Genomic DNA, 24,201 nt, shown 5'->3' on the forward strand with positions numbered 1-24,201 from the left:
TTTGGGGGATTTTTGCTGTTGTTGTTGTTCTGTTTTTTGATACCTGTGATGCAGGCAGAGCCTCGCTCTCCTGTAGAAACAGATTATAGGCCTTTGCCTGCGGGCATGTGGCCCGCAGGGGTCTAATTGCTAACACACACTGAGCATTTCCTGTGTGCTAGGATCTGTTCTAAAGGCCTTACGTATTATCCACTCTCTAACATTCTCAGAGCAGGTGCTATTCTGACTCCCCACTTTACAGAGGAGGAAACTGAGTCACAGAGAGGTTAAGTAACCTGCCCCAGGTCATACATACAGATAACAAGCAGCAAGGCTGTGGTGTGAGCTCAGGCCTCCAGCTCCAGTCTGTAACACTGTTTCTGTAAGAGAAGGAGGCCCACAAGGAGGTGCCCATCAAATGTTGGCTAAGAGAAGGACATATTGATAGCCTGGATAGTGCCTTCCCTTCTTCCTATTTGGAAGTTACTGGCTAATACTTGGGCCGGAGTCAGCTAAGGATACATTTTTTTTTCTGCCATCAATATCCTGTTGGCAGAATGATAACTGAACAAAAAGAAAAAAAAGAAGGAAAAAAAGTCTTTCTCTTTTGATCAGCATTAGTATCAGCAGCCTTATCAAATTAAAATCTAATTCACAAGGGTTTGGACGGCAAAGCTGGAAGCTTGTTGCCCAGGCTCAGCGATGTCAACCAACAGCACGCGGATCCTAGGCGGGTCGCTGAGCTGGCTCCCGCTCTGCTCGTCCCGAGTATCTGCCGGGCCTACCTTCCAGCAGCACCGAGGAGGGAAAGGAGATCGTATGTGGACATGATGCTATGTTCTCAGACAGCTGCTGCACCGCGGGCGTTTGTGAAAATGCACATCCTGATTCGGGTGGGGAGGTGCTGCATTTCTAACAGGGTCTTGGGGGCTACGGATGCCACTGGTCTGTGGGCCACACTCTGAAGCCGAGTGGTTGTGGGAAAGGCGCAGGGCCTGCTCCGTAGGTCTAAGCTGCTGGGTCTCTGAGCCAAGGACCGGGTGGCTGCTACAGGATTCTGAGCTGGGTGTGACCTGGGTGGGCGCAAGGGCATGAGTTTCCGAGGTCAGAGGAAGGGGGAAATGGGTACATAGTGTGCAGGGCAAGGCCAAAACCACCACTGGGAAACCCCACAGTGACTAGGGTGTTACGGGTCACAGAGCACTTCCTGGGGCCCTGTGTGCAGAAACTCCTAGGACTACTCTTTTATAAATAGAGTAATTGAAGTTCAGGAGGGTCAAGTAATTGGTTTAATACCACACAGCTTCAAGTGGCTGCACACTAGGTTCAAAGTCAGATACCAGTGGGTTATATCTCCAACTATGTATCAGAATTGTTTAGGGAGCCTTAAAACCAGCCAATACCAGGGTCTTCACTTTAGACCAATCAGGTTGGATCTCTGGGCATGAGGTCCAGACATGGGCATTTTCTGAAAGTTCTTCAGGTGATTCAGAGCCATCAGGAAAGCAAATGAAGTTCTGTCCACACAAGTGGGAGTCAACAATGACTACCCACTATGCTCCCCTGAAGCTCTAAACACTCCAGACTGATTAGGTCAGAATCTCTGGGATGGGGACCCATCTGGGACCCAAGCATCAGTCCTTTCTAAAGCTCCCCAGATGACTTCAGTGTGCAGCCAGGATTGAGAACCAGTGCTCTATTCAGCAGTAACACAAAGATGGTCAGCATCTCCACTTGAGGAATGGGTGAGTGGATATATGAATGGATGGATGGATGGACGGATGGATGGATGGATGGACAAATGGGATAGATGGATAGACGGATGGATGGACAGATGGATGGATGGATGGATGGATGGATGGATGGATGGATGAACAAATGGACGGATGGATGGATGGATGGATGGATGGATAGATGGATGGATGGATAGATGGACGGACGGACAGACAAATGGGATAGATGGATAGATGGATAGATGGATGGACAGACGGATAGATGGATGGATGGACAGACGGACAGATGGATGGATGGATGGATAGACGGATGGACAGATGGACAGATGGATGGATGGATAGACAGGCGGATGGATGGATGGACAAATGGGATAGATGGATAGATGGATGGATGGATGGATGGATGGATGGATGGATGGATGGATTCACTGCTTTTCTCTGGGCTCTATATCCCCATCTACAACTTAAAGCTGTTCAACTTGATCTCTACGGGGCATCAAACTTCTGGATTCTCCTTCTCTAGAGTGAGTATCTTCATGTTCCCTCCCCGGCCCCTCCAGCATACCAGAGCCTGCAAATCCTGAGAGTCATGCAATAACCCTTCGGCTGCAATCATTCTTTCCGTGAGAGTCACCATGAGCTGTCGGGCTTTGGAGCTGGAACACTTAAATTGGTCCATAAGAAAGTGCTGGATATTTTCCATCTGTTTCCAGAAAGCTTCCATCTGTGAAATGAGAATGAGAAGCAAGAAGGTGGGTGTAGAAAACTTATTTAAGAAAGCTATAAAGCTAGATGGCTCCTGCTTGAGAATTACAATTCATTCCTTATCACAAACTGAGATTCTAAACAATTCTGCAATTCTGAGCAAGCTTATCTTGGCAATAATCGAGTTCTATAGAGAGGTTCCTCCTCGGAGTATTGTAGGTGCCTGTCAGTTTCGAGGTGGCTTTTCAGCAAACACCAGTGCTCTGCTGATAAGGAAGGCAGGCACAATGAGATCACCCGGCGTAAACAGCTTAAAGAGTCTTAAACAGGCCATGATTGCTGCCTGGGGAGTGCGTGAAATTCGACAGTGTGCTCCTGGAAGCTTCCAGATCTCTGAAAAGGATTAAATGTGTTCTGGAAATAAAAGCATGAATGGCTGCTTACATTTTAGTTATTGCCCTCAAAGTACAAAAGAGCAAATCTGGCAGAGACGATGCTGACCATGAAAAAATTCTGCTTTGAAATCTTTTTCCTCTGCCCCCCCCTCCGCCCCCCTGCATCTCCTCAGGAGGAGAGGTGGGAATCACGGAGGGTCTCAGAGTATCGGGGCTCATCCAGCCGCCCAGAGCTGTGAGAGCCGTGACACCGGCAGTCAGGACAACTTCCCTTTACCGCACGCAGGTAGATGCCAGGCTTTGTGCTTCACGTGTTTTATTTCCAGGTGGAGTGCGTATTGGCTGGAGGCAGGGACAGGCTCAGAAAGTTAGGTCGCTGATCACGGAGCTGACGGGAGGCAGGGGCAGAGTTGGTGAAGGTCCACCCAACTCCCCAAGGAGTGGTTTCCTTCCCCGTGGCTCTGCCTCTCGGACGCTGAATTCGTCTGGGCACCTCTGGCCACACCGGGCATGGTGGCACCAGAAGCCCACCCTGACCTTGTTGCAATGGCGAAGGGTGGAGATAAACGCAACCTGAAACACTGAGTCACTCTGAGCAGCCCCCTCCCAGGGGCTGGGCACGGCCGAGAGGCAGCGCTCACCTGGGTGCCCTGGCGCCTCGTGTACTCAGTAACCCGCTATTTGCCCCAGTCGGCTGGCAGCCCATCCATCAAACCTCCAGCCTCCCACCTGTCCCTGCTGCCAGATGACGTCCTTCCCGACGGCTCTAAGGGAATGCGACTGTCATCCATGACACCCCACACACCCCCAAACAGAGATGGATGTCCAGCCGGCTTTGGCACTTCTCCTCCAGCCCCAGGGAGCCGGGGTGCCCCTCTGTTCTTAGAAACTCTTGATTCCCTTGATTTCCGGGACATGATTTTCTCCTGGTCCCTCAGAGTCCATACTCTGCCTTCTCGTCTCAATTCTCCTTGACTCCTCCTCCTTAAATGCCGGCAGGATCCAAGACTGGGCACCAGGCTGCCTCCCCTACCCACTGTACAGACACCCTGGCCGGGCGTCTCCAATGCTGGAGGTCGCCGTACTTCAGGGCATCTTGGGCAAACTATGAATCATCTGTCTGAAATACGCAGACATGGACACACAGGTCCCTTGCTTCGGGAGCCTGAGGACCCCGGAATCCAGGCTGAGCGCCCTCCGTCTGCCATCTCATGCCACGAACATCCTCGCTCCCCGTGTCATCCGACCCGAGCTTAGCGGACTCTCTCCATCCTTCGGCATCTCCACCTCAAGATGTCAAGCCGGGACTCACCAGCTCCCCTCCCAACTTGGCTCTCGTTCTGGGGTCCTTATTTCCTCCGCGCGGATCCTCTACACCCGCTTCTCCCCCAAACTTCCTTATCTGCCGTCCTGTCAGCTCTCCCACTTTTTCTTACCCCTCTGCTCCTACTTGCATTTGCCTTCCACGAAATTCCTACCTCCCTAGCCCCAGAGCTCATACCTCTCCCCCACACAGCAGCCTGAGTGGTCCTTCTGAGACAGAAATGGACCCAGCCACATCGGCTGCCAAACTCCAGTGACACCCACCTCCCTGGCACAAGATGAAAACCCTCGGGCCAGATCTCTGGCTTTATCTTGCTCTGCCTGCACCTCGCCCCCCACCCCCCCCCACCCCCCGGCTCCCTTCTCTGCCAGCATCCCCTGGCCAGCATCCACCCACACGTCTCCCAGAAAGCCTCTCAACGGGTCTCTTCTTCTATAAAGACTTTCCTAACCCTAGGGTACAACGAACTTCTCTCTCCGCGGCACCCCAGCCTTCCGCTGTTTTCACCTATCACAACGCTCGTGAGCTCTAAAGTCTGCATTTTCCTCACCTGTCGGCTCCCCCGCCAGACCAGCCTGTGCATCTGTCTGGCAAGGCCAGGTCTAAGTTCATTCTGCATCCCCAGTGTGCAGCACAGTCCTGGGTGCCAAAAAATGTTTAATACCTAACGTAGGAACAGGGGGCAATGGAACTGAGAAGCAAGAAAAGGGATATTTGAGAGAAGCCACCCTGGCTAGAATTTAAACCCAGCTTTCATGAGTGATGCCTCGGGCTGGAGAAGTTAGGCGCTCACATCTGTTCTAATCCACGGGGTGGTATGACATAGAGGGTTAGAGCAATCTTTGCTGAGAATGATCAAAAGATGAATCTAAAATTTAAACAAGGGGAATTCATTGGAATTCCCAAGGAACCTTGGCCCCTTAATTATACCTTCTCTATCACATAACTTCCGAAACTGGATCCCTGGCTCTGGGCAGAGCGCAACAGGGAATTCAAGTATGAAACATGCTTCTAGAAGCCATCTCTTTAATCTCGCCAATTTAACTGTCCCAGAAAGCAAGGTTTTTATACAGGAAAAAACTAATCCATCGCATACATTATCTATTAGCTGCTCAGAGTATTCTCGCTCCTTCTTTTCCACATCTGCCAGAGTGATGTATTCAGAATCACCAGTCCCCAACATTTCCGTGTTTGATAGTTTGACCTGAAGTCTCTTTTCTAATTCCTCCAAGTCCTGGGAAAAATAGGGAAAAAAAAGCAAAAAAAAAGCAAGTAAAAAATCTAATATATCTTAAATTCTACAAAAGAAATGCTTTTATCTTTCACCATATTATCATAAAATATTTCTTAACCATAACTGCCCTAGGCATTGTCCTACTTAAGGTTTGATGACAGAAATCTATTTTTCTCATTAAACATAGAGCCTCAAGAATACTAGATTCTTGTCTTCTATACTCCTCATTCCACAACCGCCCCCCCCCAAAAGAATGTATTTTTTAAAAATGATGAAATAATGTGTTTCACTCCTTAAAGTCCTGGAAAATACCATCACATCTGGGGGTTGGAGGGGGAATCCTTCTTCCCCACTCCTCTGGTTTCCGTGGGGAAGGAATACTCTCTACACCTTAGGGGAGACGTGAAGCAATGCGATTGGTGGGTTCAACAGCAGGAAGTGTGCACCCATAACTTGTCCAGCCTCTTCCTCTTTGGCATGGACCATTCAGGGGAGGCCATTGCTGTGGTGTGGCCTTGGCCCAGGGTGGGCTGGGCAGGCCAGAGGTGGCCAGCTTCGCCCCAGACGAGGCAGGTATTTACCTAGTCCTGAGTTTATGACTCTGTTGCTCAGCTAAGCCACGTCCTCCAAGCTGCCCTGTGAAGCTGACCTCTCTGTACCTGTCTCCTTGACTCTGTCTCTTAATCAACTCAGAACTGGAGCAGGAGCCTCCTCTGTACCGGGTCCTTCAGGCCCCGCCGTGGGGCGCGAGAGGAGCCCCGTCTCCTCCAGGACCATGTCGAGAGAACTGGAATCTGCGCCGGGGTGGCTCCAGCTTCATTCAGACAAAAGATGTTGCTGAAAACTGCTTCTGCGCGTCCGTGGTGAAGCTGTGCGTGATTTCGGGCCCTTGTCACTACCAGAGAGAGACGCTGGCTCCTGCCAGAGGGAGAGCCTGATGTTCGGGGAGTTGGGGTATTTTGTCTGGAGTCTCTTCCCTGTAGGAAGAGGCGTGCTGGGCTCGACGCTCAGCCTCGAGGACCCCAGATACCTGCGCCTCCAACTGCATGCACCCCCATGATGCTGCTTCTCTCCCAAGAGCAGCCACCGGTCTGAGTACCTTTGTCCTCGTCTAGAAGTCGGAGGGTCATGATGAGCATTAAATAAAAGTACACAGGGGCGCCTGGGTGGCTCAGTCGGTTGAGTGTCCAACTTCAGCCCAGGTCATGATCTCGCGGTCCGTGGGTTCGAGCCCCGCGTCGGGCTCTGTGCTGACAGCTCGGAGCCCAGAGCCTGTTTCCGATTCTGTGTCTCCCTCTCTCTCTGACCCTCCCCTGTTCATACTCTGTCTCTCTCTGTCTCAAAAATAAATAAATGTTAAAAAAAATTTTTTTTTAAATAAATAAAATAAAAGTACACATTGGAGGCACTTGGCCAGACGACCTCTCGATAAGCAGCAGCCACTGCAGTGATTACCCTGCTGTGCCGGTACTGGTGGTGGAACCGGCTCCTGGGTCTGCAGACTACAAAGCTTGTTACCGTTTTCGTGTAACACAGCTTCGTTATTACTTGTGCAATTCCCAGTGTCGCCATGATTATTGTCATTTATTCACTGGAGAGTCATTTAGACTCAGCCTCAGTTTCCTCAGCTGTAAACAAATAATAACGGCTCCTCCCAGGGCTGTTGTGAAGACTGAATAAAATAATGTGTGAGGGGGCGTCTGGGTGGCTCCGTCGCTTAAGCGTCTGACTCTTGATTTCGGCTCAGGTCATGATGTCACGGTGGGTGAGATTGAGCCCCTTGTCGGGCTCTGTGCTGACAGCATGGAGCCTGCTTGGGATTCTCTTGCTCCCTCTCTCTCTTCCCCTCCCCGTGCACTTGTGCGCTGTCACTCTCTCTCAAAATAAATGCATAAAGTTAACAAAAAATTGCGTGAAAACCCCGTGTGCGTTGCCTGATGATGACGATCCTGGTAGCGGTGATACCGAGGACGATGACGATGACCACCATGGTGTACCATGTCCTCCCTGGGGTGTTTTGGTGTCTTCTTCCCCATGGGATGCAGGAGAGTGGGGAAGAAATCTTCTCTCCCAGTCCCCCAGGTATCATGGCGGTGGTGGTGGCGGTAACGATAATGGTGTGACAATAATCATAAGAATGATTATGACGATCAAGATGATGGTGGCGATGACAATAATGGTAGTGGTGGTGACAGCGGGGATTAAACGGTAACGATGGTGAGGACGCTGCTACTGATGAAGTGGAAGACGGTTGTTGTGGTCGTAACGAGGCTGATGGTAGCCACCATGTATTCAGGGTCTAACTATTACTGTGCCACATGTGTCACGAACTTTCTCTCATCCCTTCCATGATCCCATAGGATGGGAATTATTATCCCGTGGCACAGGAGGAACCTGGGATTCTGAGAGTTTGTGAAGGAAAACCAGGATGTCTGACTCTGAGACCCGGCTCATTTCGCGGCACGTAAAACAACGGAAACTTCATGTAAAAGACCGAGAGGAGGGGAACGCAAGGTAGGACAAACCGTTGTAACCAATAAACCGATGATGTATTTAAAAATACCCCACCTTGGGGCACCTGAGTGGCTCAGTTGGTGAAGCGACAGACTTTGGCTTAGGTCATGATCTCGCGGTGGGTGGGTTCGAGCCCCGCGGCGGGCTCTGTGCTGACAGCTCAGAACCTGGAGCCTGCTTCGGATTCTGTGTCTCCCTCTCTCTCTACCCCTCCCTTGCTCATGCTCTGCATCTCTCTCTCTCTCTCTCAAAAATGAACATTAAAAAAATAATTAAAGAATCCAAAAATAAAAATACCCAACCTTGGGCAGAAGCTAAAGGTAACAGTGGTTCTCTCTGAGTAGCGGGTATGACCAACACTCTTCTCTTTTTCCTGCTTTCAGTATTTTTCCAAATTTTAATAATAACCTATGGTCATTTTTACATTTGTACACATACTTTTGTATGACTGCACTGTTCAAAGGCAAATATTGAAATAAATTATTTTTACACGTGAAAGCAAAAATAGTTTCATACAATGTTGTGTTTTACATATTGTAATAAACTCTCACTAAGTTACCTTGAGATACAGGTTGAAGACTTACTTACGTTTTCTTGTTTCGAAAGAATCCTCTGGTATAATTCATCATCAGACTTCTTTTTGGGAAGAAGATCAAGGAGGCACATTTTTAAAATCTGAATAAACATCTATGGCCAAGAAGGAAGACATAACGGAAAGGTTTAAAAATGGTCTCTCTCTCTTCCTCCCTCCTTTCCTTCACCTGCTCCCAGCCCCTCTCCCCATCTCAATCTCTATATATCTCTTCACATGTACATAGTTTTACTATAGAAAATGATCTCAGATTATAAATCACGACGATAGCATTTTCATGAAGCTTCTAAAAAATATGCTCTACTTTTGTTGTCTTTTTTAAGTTTTTTTTTTTTAATTTTGTAAATGCTTTTTTTATTCATTTTTGAGAGACAGAGCGTGAGCAGGGGAGGGGCAGAGAGCGAGAGGGAGACACAGAATCCGAAGCAGGCTCCAGGCTCTGAGCTGTCAGCACACAGCCCGATGCGGGGCTCGAACTCACAAACCATGAACTCATGACCTGAGCCGGAGTCGGACGCTTAACTGACTTAGCCACCCATGCACCCCATATTATTTTAATTTTTTTGATGTTTATTTATTTTTGAGAGGGAGAGAGAAAGAGTGCAGGTGTAGGTGGAGCAGAGAGAGAGGGAGACACAGAATGCAAAGTAGGCTCCAGGCTCTGTCAGAGCCCGATGTGGGGCTTGAACCCACAGACCGTGAGATAATGACCTGAGCCGAAGTCAGACACCCAACCGACTGAGCCACCCAGGCACCCCTTGATTCAAGAAATCTTCATTAGGCGCTTAATGTGTGCCATTCCTTCCACGTTGCCCATTGCCCTGTGAGTCAAGAAAATACAAAAGGCAAAGAGTGTTGCTTCTTTGTGGGAAGAATCAGAGGGACAGTTGTTTGGACCTGGGATGTATGACATCATCCATTCCAGCCTCCTGTCTTGATGGACGGAGGCCTCCTCTAAACCAAAACGTGTCCTCCCATAAGTGGGGATACCCCAGAACGTCCAAGGGTGCTATCTCCATAATTTGTTTAACCATTCACCTACTTTAGGACCTGAGGGCATTTCCAGTGTGGGGCTCTTACGAATAAAGCTGGTAAGAACATCCACGTACAGGCTTTCGTGTGAATGTTAAGTTTCTCTGGGGTAAAGGCACAAGAGTGCAACTGCTGGGTTTTGTGACAAACTGCCTGTCTTCCTGTGCAGCATCTTATATTCCCACCAATGTACGACAGATCCAGCTTCCTCGCATCCTCACCAGCGTTTAGTGTTCTCATCACTTGTTATTTTAGCCATTCTGATAGGTGCCTACCTCACATGGTTTTAATTTGCATTTCCCTAATGGCTGATATCGTCAAGCACCTTTCTGTCTGATTTTTGTACGTGTATGCTTGCTAACTGTATCTCCTTTTTGGTGAAATGCCTGTTCATGTCTGTTGCCCATTTTCTAATTGGATTGCTTACTTCTGTTGAGGTCGGAGTGTTCTTTATAGATTTGAGGCAGGAGCTTCCTGTGGATACATGGTTTGCGATGTGAATGTTTCTCTTTCTCTTCTTCCTTACTGGGGTCTTTTGCCGAGCAAAAGTTTTTAATTTTGATGAGGTTCAATTTATTAGTTTTCCCTGTGTAGGTCACATTTTCAGTGTTAAGAAAGAACTCTTTGCTAGGGTTAAATCCTGAAGATTTTCTCTTCTGTTGTTTTTTTGTTTTTTTTTTTTTCCAAGATGTCTTACATTTTACATTTATGTCCATGATCCATTCGGAGTTCATTTTTGTACGACATGGAGGTCTGGCTCGAGGCCCATCTGTGTCCGCTTCTGGACGCCCATTTGCTGCATATCATTTCCTGAAAAGCTTATCACTCCTCCACTGAATTGCTTTTGTACTGTCGCCAAAAGTCAGATACTTTGGTGCAGGGCGTAACACATATTGTTCTGTAAAGGGCCACTTTACCAATAGTAAGCGTTTCTGGGTTGGTAAGCCATACTGTCTCTTGCAAATATTGGATTCTGCTGTTACAGCATCGAGGCAGCCAGGGGCAATTTGGGCAAGAACAGGCATGGCCAGATCGGCCCAAGGGCCATAGTTTGCAACCCTCGTTCTAAGGTTTGTTAAACACCGTTCTGTGCCAGGCTGAGATATACATTATCTCATTTGGTTTTAACAGGATGCAGGAGGTTGGTACAATCTTCCCCACTTCACTGACAAGAACTCTTGGCTGAGAAATCTGGATAAACTGGCCTCATGTCACAAGGGACAGCCATGAGGGACAGAACCCAGAACTTTCCACCAACCTTCCTTATGCTTGCCCATGCTAACGAGCTCTAGGAACACAATGTTGTCCTGGCTTCCTACCCACTGAGGTCGAGGCTGCATAAGGTAACGTTCTTTTCTCAAGATGTTGGTCTCAAACCCATTTTCCTTTTGACCCCAGATGGAATCAGTAACGTATACCGGTCTTGCCTCATTCCTTTCAAGTTAAACATTTTGTAATTTGGAAACTTTACAGGCTCGGAGGAATGTGTCAACCAGGACAGGGTCCCAGGTGTCCTTCCCCCTGGATGACATGTGACATCACCACAGTACAGTATCCACTCCAAAACTGACATCGGTCCAAGTGCAGTTTACTGCAGACTTCAGTTTCCACTCATTGTCACCGGCAGTCGTGTGTGTGTGTGTGTGTGTGTGTGTGTGTGTATTTCTGTGCAACTTTACCCCAAGTACACGTTCATGTGGCCACTGCCACAACCAAGACGGAGAATGTTCCAGCACCGGGAGAAATCCCCTAGTCCTAACGATCCCTCTAATGGCACCCCTCCCCCCCCACACACCCTAATCTGTCCTCATCTCTGCTCTTCTGCTTTGAACGCTGACAGATGCAGCTTCCCTCCACCTTCTGGTGAGCCTAGTGCCACTTTCTCCCTCAGGGGCCACCAGGGAGCTCTAAGCTCCTGGGCTGAATGATGGTTGCATCTGGCCTGAGTCACTTGAAAAAAAAATTTTTTTTTAATGTTTATTTATTTTTGAGACAGAGACAGACAGACAGACAGAGACAGAGAAAGGGAGACACAGAATCCAAGGCAGGCTCCAGGTTCCGAGCTGGCAGCACAGAGCCTGACGCGGGGGTTGACCCCATGAACGGGGAGATCGTGACCTGAGCCGAAGTCGGACGCTGAGCCGACTGAGCCGCCCAGGCGCCCCACCTGAGCCGCTTTTTTATTTTACTTTGTCGTTGGCACGTCGTCAACCACGGTGTTGCCGCAGTTTCAGCTGTAACAACACACATCCCACGGGTTCGTACGGGGCGCCATCTGTCTGTGGCCTGAGTCACTTCTGAACTCTGACCTGTGGTGACGGATCTCTACCAGAGAAACGGAACTCGAGGTCTCTGCGAGAGCTTGCCATGTTTCTGCAGGTCCCGCACCCGGCGGAGATGTGCCCCGCAGTGAGGGAAAGGCCACGCGTGGAGAGCAGTCCCCAGGGCGGCCTCGGTGTCAGCGTGCACATTTCTACGGGGCGCCTACTATGTGCGGGCACACAGACCTTACACTCAGCCAGACCTCTTCTGGGTTCTGTGTCTGCCATTCACCAGCTCTGCGATTTTGGACAACTGACGCGACCTCTCTGAGTCTCAGGTTCCTTGTGAGGGTAAAACAGAAGTAAGGGCTTCACTGAGATCAGACATACAGAGTGCTTAGCTTAGCCGAGTACGAGTGCTGACCGAGCAGTGCTGTGACAGTGCTGGTCACACCGCCCAGCAGAGCCCAGAGCTCTGCCTGCAGAGACGACTTCACTTCCTAGAAATTCTACGGGGTAAGAGCTGGAAAAACATTATCTTTATACCTTTCCTAAAGTGGCCCAGAGAGGGGAAGCGACTTACCCAAGGTCACACAGCCCGTAAGTGTGGGAGGGTGGACTAGAACCCAGGTCTCTGATTCCTAATCCAGTGCTTCTGGAACTTTCCTAGGTTCCAGCTTACGTGTCTCCCTCCAAGGAAGCCTGGCCATCTCCCCCACACTCGGGCCCCCCTTACACATGCTCACGGCACTGTATCGTTTGTTCAGACCCACTGTCTGCATGGTGTATTTGTGTGGTTTACTGCTGTGTCCCCGTGGAGAGTGGGCTCCATGCAGGTGGCGGCTGTCCTTGTCCCTGTCCCTGTCCACTGCGCCTGGCAGGGAGGGGAGGCTGCCCACATATAAGGCGGGCAGATGAGTGACGGTGGATGCTTCCTCCAGGTCCCCACAGGCACCTGCTGTCTGCTCTGGGGGCGAGGTGCCTGGCACCATGTCACTCGCAAGCTGGATGGGGCTCTGAGCCCAGTAACAGTCAGCCCTCCAGGGAGCCCAGAGCCTTTGAGAAGATGGCCAGGGCCACCGGCCTGCAGGTGGGACGCGATGTGGCCGAGCGAAAGCAGGCGGGCTGTGGCCTCAAGGCCATGGGGCTCTCCAGGCACAGTGGGGCTGCCAGAAGAGGCTCTATTTCTGGAGTCCTGGTAGGATTCCTGGTTTCCAACACTGGCCCCTGTTTACGAGGCACTTCCTGCTCTCATGGAGCCCGCATTTCTTTTCACTGCATCCCCAACTTGATGTTTTTATTTTTCTAGTTTCTAACGAAGCACCTCCCAGGCATGTCTGTCTGTGTCTCCATTTCTACGTCTCTGTCACCCTCTCCATTGGTCCCTCTCCCCTTCTCTTTGCAGCAGGCCTCCCCTCTATAGATCTCATCCTTCAATCAATAATTTGGGAGAAATCATTCCTCTTTGTAAGCCCCCTGGCCCCGATGTCTGGCCGGCCCTGCCGTTCTGCAGCCACAGTGGGACGCATCCCTCCGGCCCCCCCCCCCCCGCAGCCTGGATCCAGTGCTGATTCACTGGGAGGCCAGGGCATCTGGCAGAGATGAGTCTTGGTCCGCTGCCCTCTGTGGTTCTGATGGCGCCCTCATCCGCTCCGAGAACGGACGCCTACAACAAGGTGCCTGACTGCCCATCTCAGCTCCAACTTTGGGCTTTACGACTCGGGGTGAGTCCTTCTCTCTGTGCCTCAGTTTCCTCATCTGTAACGTGGAATAACGATGGCACCCACCTCTCCTGGTTGTGGTGAAGTTCAGAGCTAACTGCCTGTGTAACACGCCCAGGGCCCAATACATAGTAAGCAATCAACAAAGTTAGTGCTTGTGAATACAATATTATCTTTGCTATTATCACTCCTTTAAAAATGCTGTGCTCTTGGGGCGCCTGGGCGGCTCAGTCAGTTAAGCATCTGACTTCGGCTCAGGTCATGATCTCCCGGTTCGGGAGTTCAAGCCCCACATCCGGATCCTATGGCCCCTTTCACTCTACCCCTCCTTCGCTTGTGCGCGCACGCTCTCTCAAATGAACATTAAAAGGAAAAATCTGGGCGCCTGGGTGGCTCAGTCCATTAAGTATCCGACTTTGGCTCAGGTCATGTTCTCGCGGTTTGTGAGTTCGAGCCCCGCATCGAGCTCTGTGCTGACAGCTCAGAACCTGGAACGTGCTTCAGATTCTGTGTCTCCCTCGCTCTCTGCCCCTCCCCCGCTCACGCTCTGTCTCTGTCTCAAAAATAAATAAACGTTTAAAAAAAATTTTTTTTTAAAAAGCAAAAACCACAAATCAAAATGCTGTGCTCTTTTCAATGCCTTTTACCCCCGTCTCCATCAGGAAGTGTGCCCTGGGAGGAGGGTCTCATCTTTCCACCCCACCCCACAGCTCTGGGTCAAGTACAGCCTGTGCCCCATGAACAGGCACAAATTGCTTCTCTATTTTATTGTCAGAAGCCTAACGCCCTGTGCCTTCCTGTCATGGAGGCTCCACTGTCACTAGGACCCAGTCCCTGAGGGCACACAGGACTCGGTGCCCATGGAGGGCCTGTGTTCACGACCCGGGAAAGGGCGAGAAACTTGGCCGGCTACCTACCAGGTGCTTCTCCCGCCTCAGCGCCGTGTCCAGATGCAGCAGATCCTTTAAGTGAAGGTTATAGATACACAAGTCAAGGTCCACACTGAAAAGTCCAAAGAGAAACGGAAGGCCTTTGAGAGTACTTGAGGTGGGGAGGGGGGTGACAGGGAGGGAGCACATCCCTGCTCAGTACAAGCCTCGGTGCATCCCGTGCCCAGATTTTAAATTCTGCAGCGTGCAGAGGTTCCCAACAGCCGCCCAAGTGATTCATCCATCACTTGTGACCGGAAGGGAGCAGCTGTCTGCGACGTGACGGGCAGAAGGCAGCAAGAGACGGAGGCGGGAGAAGAAGGACACCCCATTCCGGCATCGTAACGTCTGCATCACAAGCCCTCTCCCCTCCACCCCTGCAGGCAGACATTCTCATGCCCATTTTACAGATGGGGAAACAGACTTAGGAAGTCAATTAGCCGTCACAGGGTCACAGGGCAGGTCAGTGGCCGGGCAGAGTTGACCGTTTGTCCGGGGTGGGCACACGCACTCTGAGCAGCCCCATTCCCACCCAAACTGTGACGAGCCCAGTAAGTTCCCAAAGCTCCTCAATACCCCTTCCCAACCACTGTCAAGGTCGGCACAGAGCTCAGGGTCTGGGCCCCCTCCTTCCACAGCCCTGAGCTGAGGTTGGGCCCGGTTCATCTCACGGGGGCAGGGCCCCTTGGACGTCACCGAACTTAAAGAGCAGAGAAGTCTGAGGACCAAAGCACAACGCTGTTGCCTCTGTCTTCAGCCTCTCCCACGGGCTGAGCAGCTTGGTGATTTACAGCGCAGGCTTTGAAGATAAGGTCAAACCCAGCTGTACCACTCACCTGCTGTGTGACCTCCGGCATGTTACTCAGCCTTTCTGTGTCCCTTCATTCTTTGTAAAACGAGGGCAGTGATAGCAGCTACCACATAGTGTTAAGAGGAATTAATTCATTGATTGATTAACTTTTATTCATCCATCACTGAACCTGTCCCAGGCTCCTACGGGGCAGTAGGGACACAGCAGTGAATAAAACAGACCCGGTCGCACTCGTGAGACAATTAATCCCTGCAAAGTGCTCAGTACTCTGCCCAGTACACAGAAGGCACCTGATCAGAGCTAGCTGCTGTTATGCAATGCCCAGGGCACGTCGATGATTCAACGATGCCCCTAATGTCTCTCCTCGGGGCTCAGGCTGGATTCCATAACCCCCACGTTGGTCAACACCACATGGTGAGCTCCAGCTCAGACACTGGGTGGTTGTGTGTCCGTGGCTGAGTTGCTTAACCTCTCTGGGCTTCCATTTTCTCCACTGACAGTGATATGGTCCACGGGTCTGTTTCTCCATCCCTTCCCCCGCCTTACCTCTCGCAGATCAGCACCTCGGGGAAGCTGTTCACCCGGACGAAGGTGCGGCTGAGGAACCTGTCGTCACTGGCCGTCGAGTGGATGCTAGACGAGGAGCTACAGTCCTCCTTCTCGGCCTGGCTCAGGCTCCCCAGGCTGCTGGAGGGGGAAGCCTCCACCGGCTGGTTCGGCAAGATGGCCTGCTTTAAGTTTTCGTGCAGAGACGGGTTGGAGGAACCGTCGGCCAGCGGCTGGGGTCGGGGGAGAGAAAGCTCGCTCAGTCCGCATGACCTATTGTGACTTTGCTTCAGTAATTCCGCCAGAGATATATGACAGCAGTCCCAAGAGGGCCAGGCTGGGGACACACTGGGAGGGGAAGAGTAAACAGGTAGAGCCCCGTGCCCCAGGGTCACGCCCACATCCACCCCCCAGGGACCAGGGTCATAGCTCTTGTCCCCAGGAGGCCAGCCCCTCTGCACTAGGCCCCTACCCCTTAGCCATGAGCCTGGGTCCGCTCACCAGTGGCCCACCTACACCCCAGACCTGGCCGCCAACTCTGACCTCCACCTGCTCCCTGCCCCCCGCCCCCACTGCTTCTGCCTCTGTCCCAGACCCCCGGCTCTGCTCTGTCCACTGACCTGCTGACCACCTGGCTCTTCCCCACCTACACTGACCTGGGCATCACCTCCTGACCCCAGGCCTTCGAGGTGGCTCCCCACTGCCCTTAGATAGGCCCGAAACTCCTTACCAAGGGACTCAAGACCCACACGCTGCCATGGCCACATGAGGTCACAGCCTAGTGCCTGGCACAGCTGGAGGGCTCAACAAATGTCAGCCACCACCTCTGTCCAGCTTGCTCCACTGCTCCAGAATGTTCCTGCCCAAGTAGTACGGAGCCGGCTGCCAGCTCCAAACCTCCCTCGTCATTCCATACTTCTGGGTCTTTCCAGATTCTGGTCCCCTTGCCTGCAACAGCCCTCACTCACTGTCTGCTGGGCGGAGGCATCCCTCCCTCCAGACACAGATCCAGAGCCTTCCATCCCTGGTAGCCCGGCCCAGCCCATGCCGGTTACGGCACACCGTCCTACAATCTCTGCCCAGACGGTGAGGGCCTCCAGGGTGAGGACGATGCTGTCCCAACCACTGGATAATCCCCAGCGCCCAGCAGGAGCCTGCCTGGCAAAGGGTGTCGACGATGAATAAATGCCCCTGGTCCGGGAGTTTTGCCCCAACACCCACCCACCAGATAGCTAAGTGAAGGAGGCAGTTCCCAATGAGCGTCTCTGGGAGAAGTCCCAGTACTGCAGAAAAGTTCTAATGTGGGAAAGTCTGTGTTCGGCACAGTGAAATCATTTCTGTGGGGCAGGGATTTGCAGAACCTGGCTCTGGCTGTCTTCAAAAGCAAATAATAACCGAGGAAACCGAACAAGTACAGAGCGCTTGGCTGCCACATGCAGGGCTAAGCCCTATGTCTATAATCCCATTTGACCCTCAAACAATTGGGGGAGGCAGGAGGGCCCATCACCCCCATTTGCAGATGAAGAAACAGGAGGCCGAGTCAGAAAATGGCCCATAGTAACGGCCGAGATAAGAGTTAGGATGGAGTCTGTGTGACCCCAGAGCCCGTCTTGTTTACGGCCAGGAGAGCAGGCAACATTTTCCTCCAGTACTGGACCAGGGACTCTTTCTTCCAGGGACAGTCTCAAAGCCAAGGGCTCCTAGAAGCACCGTGGGATGGGCTACTGTCTGCAAATCTCCTGACCGCAGGTGAATTCCTGGCTTCAGGTGTAAGAGACCTATAGCCAGGGGACCTCGCACAGGTCATTGGCCTTTCTGGGCCTCAGTTTCCTTATGCATGAAGAGGCAATAACAGTATGATTTACCTTATGGGAAATGCCTAACGCATGAGAAATGCTTAGCATTGGGCCAGCCCCACAGTCAGTGTTCAGCAGGGTGGAAGCGGGATCTGTGAATGAGGAGCGATGCCAGGAACTGTGTCAGGGCCGGTGTTTGTGTTACTGCTAGAAGAGTAGGGTGCTGCCCTACTGTGTTGCCCCTGGTGTTCCTGGGGACACCTTGCTATACCCTGTCCCCGACAATGCTGTCATAAAGCGGATTCATCCTAAAGTTTTAGTCCATTCCACAGCCTCAAAATTATCCTTATTAAAATGACTTACCACAAAACCCTCAGAGAGGACCCAAAACCACTGCCCACTCCTACCCCCATCTCTAGGGCATTACTGAATAATTGCGTTTCTAAGACGGAGCTGAGGACTCTTACCCGGAACTTCTGATTGATGGGATAGATGACTTTTGCCTTCAGTGCAAATGCTGTGATGTTGCTGTTGAAAGATGGCTCACATTCCTGGGAAGGAAGAACACATGGCATCGGGTGCTTTCTAGAAAATGAAGGATAAACCGCTAAGAGTTACAAAAATGCCACACCCCATTTGTAACAGTGGCCTTGGAAAGGGACTGTAACAGGCTCATTTAGATCCCAGTAGGTGATCACTTGTTAGAAGGATGGGTGGGTGGATGGGTGGATGGATGGGTAAATGAATAGGTGGATGGATGGACAGATGGACAAATGGGTGGATGGATGCATGGGTGGATGGGAAAATGGATGGATGGGTAGATGGATGGATGGATGGACAGACTGATGGATGGATGGATGGATGGATGGATGGATGGATAGATGGATGGATAGATGGATGGATGGATGAATGGATGAATGGGTAGATAGGTAGATAGGTGGGTAAATGGATGGATAGACATATGGACAAATGGGTGGATGGATGAATGGGTGAATGGGAAGGTGGATGGGAAAGCGAATGGGAGGGTGGATGGATGGATGGATGGATGGATGATGGATGGATGGATGATGGATGGATAGATGGATGGATGGATAGATGGATAGATGGATGGATGGATGGATGGATAGATGGATGGATGGATGGACGGATGGATGAATGGGTGGGTGGATGATGGATGGATGGATGAATGGGTTGACAGGTGGATAGAGAGGTGGCTGGATGGATAGATGGACATATAGACAAATGGGTGGATGGATGAAAGGATGGGTGGGTGGATGAGTAGATGTTATATAGCACATTCCTTATTTAATTTCAAGTCTTCAGCTTTGAAAGAAATAAGTATTTAAATAACATGACAAAAATTTATGAGCGTTCCTAAAAATTGTGAACCATCTTTTAGTGGAAAAGAAAACAGAGTAGTTTTAGCATTGCCAGGGGCGTAAACATTTACACACGGTAATATTCACACAAGGCTCTGGATCAGAGCCTTCAATGAAAAGCAGTTGGGCAAGTCTTTTCACTTCTCTGAGCCTCAGTCTTCCCAGACAGAAAACAAGGTACCGTATGTGCCCCTAGGTCCGTGAGACAAAGCACCCAGCAGAGTTGCTGGGACAGAAGAGCCGTGAAGCAAGGGTGGGGAAGAGGTGCCTCCCCGGGGAGCCTTCTCTGACCACAACTGGAAAGACTTACTCCCGGCTGCTCAAGGTTCCCCACATCCTCTCTGTATCTCCCTCTGCTGGAGCCACCCCCTGCATTTTGCTGGGCGTGCTGAGTAAATGTTTTGGAAACCACCTGCTGGGCATGACGGTGAGCAGGCAGCCGAATCAGGAGCCTGGCACTCCAGACCACGAGAAATCTCGACCTGCCGGGCGAAAACTGCACCCGCATCTACTGCAACGCTGTTCAACCAAAATTTCTGAAGAAAGAGCTCCATAACCAATGATTTCTTGTTGCCAACTTTACCTCGGGATAAGATACCCTATCACAGGGGATACAGAAAGATTTACCACTACCTCATGATGCGGGCACTGGGACAGCACCCGACAGCGGTGTGGCCCAGGACGCCTCCCAAGCGGGTTTCGCCGAGATGCCCTTCTGAGCAGGGTGGGGGTGGAAGCCACAGGGCGAGGGCTGGACCTTGTCATTTCCACCTGTGCTTCATGACTCACAAAAAACAGACTTAGATGACGAGAATGGGGCAGACCACCCACGTGTGCCACCGCCAAGGGCCCCGCTGCTGAGTCTACTGTCTTCATTTCTCATGGGGGAGACGAGACACAGAGGAGTTAAGCCGTGAGCCCAAGGTCACACAGCTGATAAACGCCAGAACCGGGATTTGAGCTCAGATTCCCTCCTCTTTGGCTGACACCTTTCTGCCTCCTTCAATGTCATACAAAAAAGAATGAGGGTAAGAGCCAGGAGGTTAAAAAGGAAGTGGGTGTTCAGTAGAGAAGAGCCCTGGGCTGGTGTCCCCACCCTCCAGGAGCACAGGCCACATCCTGAGATACTTTGTTATTCCCACACCCCAACCTGCCATGTAAAATCAACCACAAATTCCACACTCAAACTCCTAAATGTCACTCAGACCCACAGCCCTGGCCCCAGCCACCACCATAATTACCCGAAGGGCTTCAACAGCCTCATAACTGGCTCCCGTCCATGCACTGAGTGCCTACTATGTGCTAGGCTCTTAATGCCTTCTTGATCATTTAATTATCACACGTCAGCCAGTTTGGGGAGATCTGTACTATTTCCATCATCCCTATTTCATGCAGCAAGGCTCAGAGGTTAATACCTTCCAATTCATTCTCTACGTGGCAACTGAATGATCTTTTGAACTTGGAATCCCCCTCACTGCCGGCTTAAAACCCTTCCTGGCTTCCCTGTGATCCGAGGGAGGAGGGAAAAGCCTGTTCTGGCCCCCAGCATCCAGTCCCCATCTCTGCTTGAAGCTGTGCAGGTACAAAGGCAAAGGAGGACCGTAAGATTGAAAAGGCTGATTTCAGAACAGGTTACATAATTTGCGGGGTCCAATACAAAGTGAAAATGGGGGGTTGTGCATCTTATCAGAAAGTGATTAAGAATTTCAGGACAGCAGGGTCCAGAGAGCAGAAGCAGGGCCCGACTGAGCTCAGGCCCTGTGTGTTTGCGCAGGCTGCACGCCCGGGAAGCCGGTCCGGGCTGCTTTCCAGTGGACACTCGCCTGCTCAGAGAAAGCCGGGGAAGCGGAGGGCACCACTGTGCTTTTCTAAACTTCTTACAAACAGAGGCGAAGAGAAAGCACAGCATGGAAAGGGTGGAAAATGAGAGGAAGGGCGTGGTCGCTGCCCTGCAGGGGAGATAGACAACAAAAATTGCACTTAATGTGAAAAACATAATTAGAAGAACAGGATGAATAGGCTGGGGTCCACCCGAGACGCAGGGAAGCAGAAGCCGGGCCTGCGCATCAAAGCGTCAAGTCCAGCTGAGGCGTTCCCGATCCGTCCGGGGAGCCTGTGAATGCGCCCCATCCACCTGCAGTTTCCACCCCATCCACCCGCAGGATGCAAGCCCATCGAGCACCGAGGACCGACCCCATGACGGCCACGATGTTTGTCAGGATGAAGGGCCCGAAAGGGCTTGGCAAATGGAATCCAGGAGAAAACTGGCTTCTGCTGTTTTTGGTTTTGTTTTTGTTTCTTTTTACAGCTTTTCTTATTAAGTTCAGATGCCCTCCAAATTCTGATGACCTTCCCAACAGCAGCAATACAATTATACAGAAAATTGGTCGTAGTGCAAGTTCACAATGTAAAACTTCCCCAGCTGAAGCAATGCAATTATTCAGAAAATTAGTGAAAGCGTAATCGCAGGAAAAGAAAAGGCATCTCGCTCACCAACATCAAGGTGTTCTTTCAGTGAGCGCGAGGATGCGACCACAAAGGAGCCATCCCCCCAGCTCTCTTCATCCTGGGCAATGGCATGCCTCAGAGCCTTCTGGAGTTTTCGGTTTGTTTTTGACCGACATGAGCTATTTATCGAAATGAGGTTCATGCCAGGAGTGGCCTGGGCCACAAATGCCTTGGGTTTTCTGTGCATTTCAGGACATCGGCGTTAGAGCTCAGCTCGCCCGGTCAGAATCAGTCCTGGCTGCATTCCTTGACAAGCTCAGCCTGCAGAAGGCAGGGCATTTTGGCAAAGCCGGTCACTGGAACAGGCAGATCTTTAACTTAACTCTTGGCAATTATTAGCTAGATAATGGACATCGGCTGGCATAGCTAAACAGTTAACAGGTAAAGCGTTACTGGGAAAAACAATGAGCGTGGCTTCCGGGGAGGTAAAAGGACTGGGCTCCCCTGCAAACGCTGAGTGATCGCTGCAGTCCTGCAGTCAGAATATTTGCAGAGTTAACAGGTGATCAGACAGGTTAGGTTTCTTGTCCGATGCCACACAGCAAACAGGTGACGGGACTGGGGCCGGCTTCTGGGGTCCTGGATCCCCAAGCCTGTCGTGTTTTCATCATCTCCAAAGCTGCCCTCTGCGTGAGCAGGGTTGTATCCAGGCAATTCAACCACAGAAAGCGTGCAATTTAACAATTTCTAGCATATTCACAGCTATGCGCAGCCATGACCACAGTCAATTGGGGAACACTTTTACCGTCTCCAAAAGAAACCCTTTCGCTGTCACCTCTCTCCCTCCCACACCCTCCTCCCCAGGCAACCACCAACCTCCTTTCTGTCCCTGTAAATGTACCTGTTCCGAACATTTTATACGAATGGAATCCTCTGATAGGTGGTCTTTTGTGACTGGCTTCTTTCAGTCAGCATATCTTCAGGCTCCATTCGTGTTGAAGCAGGTACTAGGATTTCGTTCCTTGTCATGAACACGGTGCACACGTTCTCGTGCACACGTATGTTCCCACTGTTGGGAGCATGGTTTCGATAACACGGATGATAGGGCCAGAGGGCCAGAGGGTGAGGGAAAGACACACAGACACACGGAGATGCGGACAGACACAGAGACACGAGAGAGAGGGACACACAGACACCTGCACCAACACACGCACGTGCAGCCACATGGGGACACCAAGCGCCTGGGGACAGAGAGGCAGGGAGCATGAGCCGGACACACAGCACCTATGTGCCAGGGGCCCGCTCCCGCTGCAGCCCCGCGAGGGCAGCTAATCCATCCATCGGGCCGCGTAAGGGAAGCCTGTGTCCAGAATCCTTGGGAAGATAGATCTGCCTCGTGGGGCTGCTCAGAGAGGTGCTTGGGGGTAATCCACACGAGTGCTCACCATCATTCAAAAGTGACATATGTGAAAATGCCTGACATTCAGTAGGTGCTAAAAAAAAAATGTCAGTTCAGTCTTCCCCTTTTCTCAGGACGTTCTCCATCCCTCCCTCTCCCTCTCTCTCTCTCTCCCTATCTACCTGTGTAAATGTCTATATTTACCTTTGGGCAATTGAGGGTAAATGGCCAGGATCCATAGTATTTTCTGGGGACCGGCAAGCGTCTAGAAATAGCACACCTTTGGAAGAAACGCCCTCCTTATCCACAGAGCTCATGCATGAAATGATGCCCCACGGCGAGCTCAGGCTGGGCAGTGTGGGGGCCAGTGAGGAAGGAACGGGGAGAATCCACCTTCAACATGTCTATCAAGAGGTCCAGAGCCCGAGTTCCTGGACATTTACTTAACATTCACGTAAAAGAAATAAAACGAAATGGAAACAAACTTACGTACAAACACTCACAGAGGCCTCATTCAGAAGAGCCAAACCCTGGAAACAACTCGCATGGTGATATATCCCCACAGTGGACTGAGCAATTAAAAGGATAGATTGGGGGACCCTGGGGGGCTCAGTCGGTTAAGCCTCCAACTTCGGCTCAGGTCAAGAATCTCACAGTTCGTGGGTTCAAGCCCCGCGTGGGGCTCTGTGCTGACAGCTCAGAGCCTGGAGCCTGCTTTGGGTTCTGGGTCTCCCTCTCTCTCTGCCCCTCCCCCGCCTCAGGAAGAAGTAAACATTAAAAAATTTTTTCAATAAAAATTAAAAGGGATGGATTACTGATAAGTGCAGCCATACGGTAAAAGCCTCGAGAGCAGTGTGTTGAGTCACTGTCAGCACAAGAAAGCACAGGATTCTAGAACAGTGAGACCACAGTGGTGATGGGAATCACACACCTGCCACTTCTGGAAGGAGCAGGGAAGGTGGTAGATGGGGGGAAGGTAAACCAGAAAGGAGCATGGGGGAGGTTTCTGGGGCAACAGAATGTTCCAGATCGGGGTATTGGCTATAAGTGGAAAACTTAAAATTTGTGCACTTTGCTGTATGTAAATTATACTGCAGGAACGAAGCCTGTTGGGAAATCTGTCAGGGGCTCATCTGGATGACATCTGTGCTGCCAGGCAGGGCACACAACACCCAACGTGCGACTCGGCAAACAAACCCAAACACGCGGCTTACGTCCACAGCCTCCTCCTTCGATGTCTGTGCGCGTCTCTTCCTCCTCCCGGACGGGGAGCCGGTTTCCGAGGGGTCCTGTACGTTAGACTCCAAATTCTTGAGCAGACTCTGAGCATCGTCTTTCTAAAATCCAAAGGTGGGGGTGGGGAGAACACAGGGAAGCCGTTCAGCCTGGTGCCCCCATACCTC

The 24,201-nt window shown here is 51.1% G+C and overlaps 1 protein-coding gene across 1 annotated transcript in view; it reads right to left on the bottom strand.

Moving 5' to 3' along the window:
- Positions 1-24,201, bottom strand: part of EVC (EvC ciliary complex subunit 1) — a 75,240-nt gene that overhangs the window by 44,071 nt on the left and 6,968 nt on the right. The window contains exons 3-9 of the mRNA XM_049632626.1: positions 24,013-24,135; positions 18,040-18,123; positions 15,777-16,009; positions 14,408-14,492; positions 8,473-8,571; positions 5,233-5,370; positions 2,278-2,436 (exon numbers count right to left, since the gene is read on the bottom strand). Of these exons, the coding sequence (XP_049488583.1) occupies positions 2,278-2,436; positions 5,233-5,370; positions 8,473-8,571; positions 14,408-14,492; positions 15,777-16,009; positions 18,040-18,123; positions 24,013-24,135 (921 nt within the window). The remainder of the gene's footprint in view (positions 1-2,277; positions 2,437-5,232; positions 5,371-8,472; positions 8,572-14,407; positions 14,493-15,776; positions 16,010-18,039; positions 18,124-24,012; positions 24,136-24,201) is intronic.

This window comes from Panthera uncia, chromosome B1 (assembly GCF_023721935.1).
Source record: "Panthera uncia isolate 11264 chromosome B1, Puncia_PCG_1.0, whole genome shotgun sequence".
Taxonomy (NCBI): domain Eukaryota; kingdom Metazoa; phylum Chordata; class Mammalia; order Carnivora; family Felidae; genus Panthera; species Panthera uncia.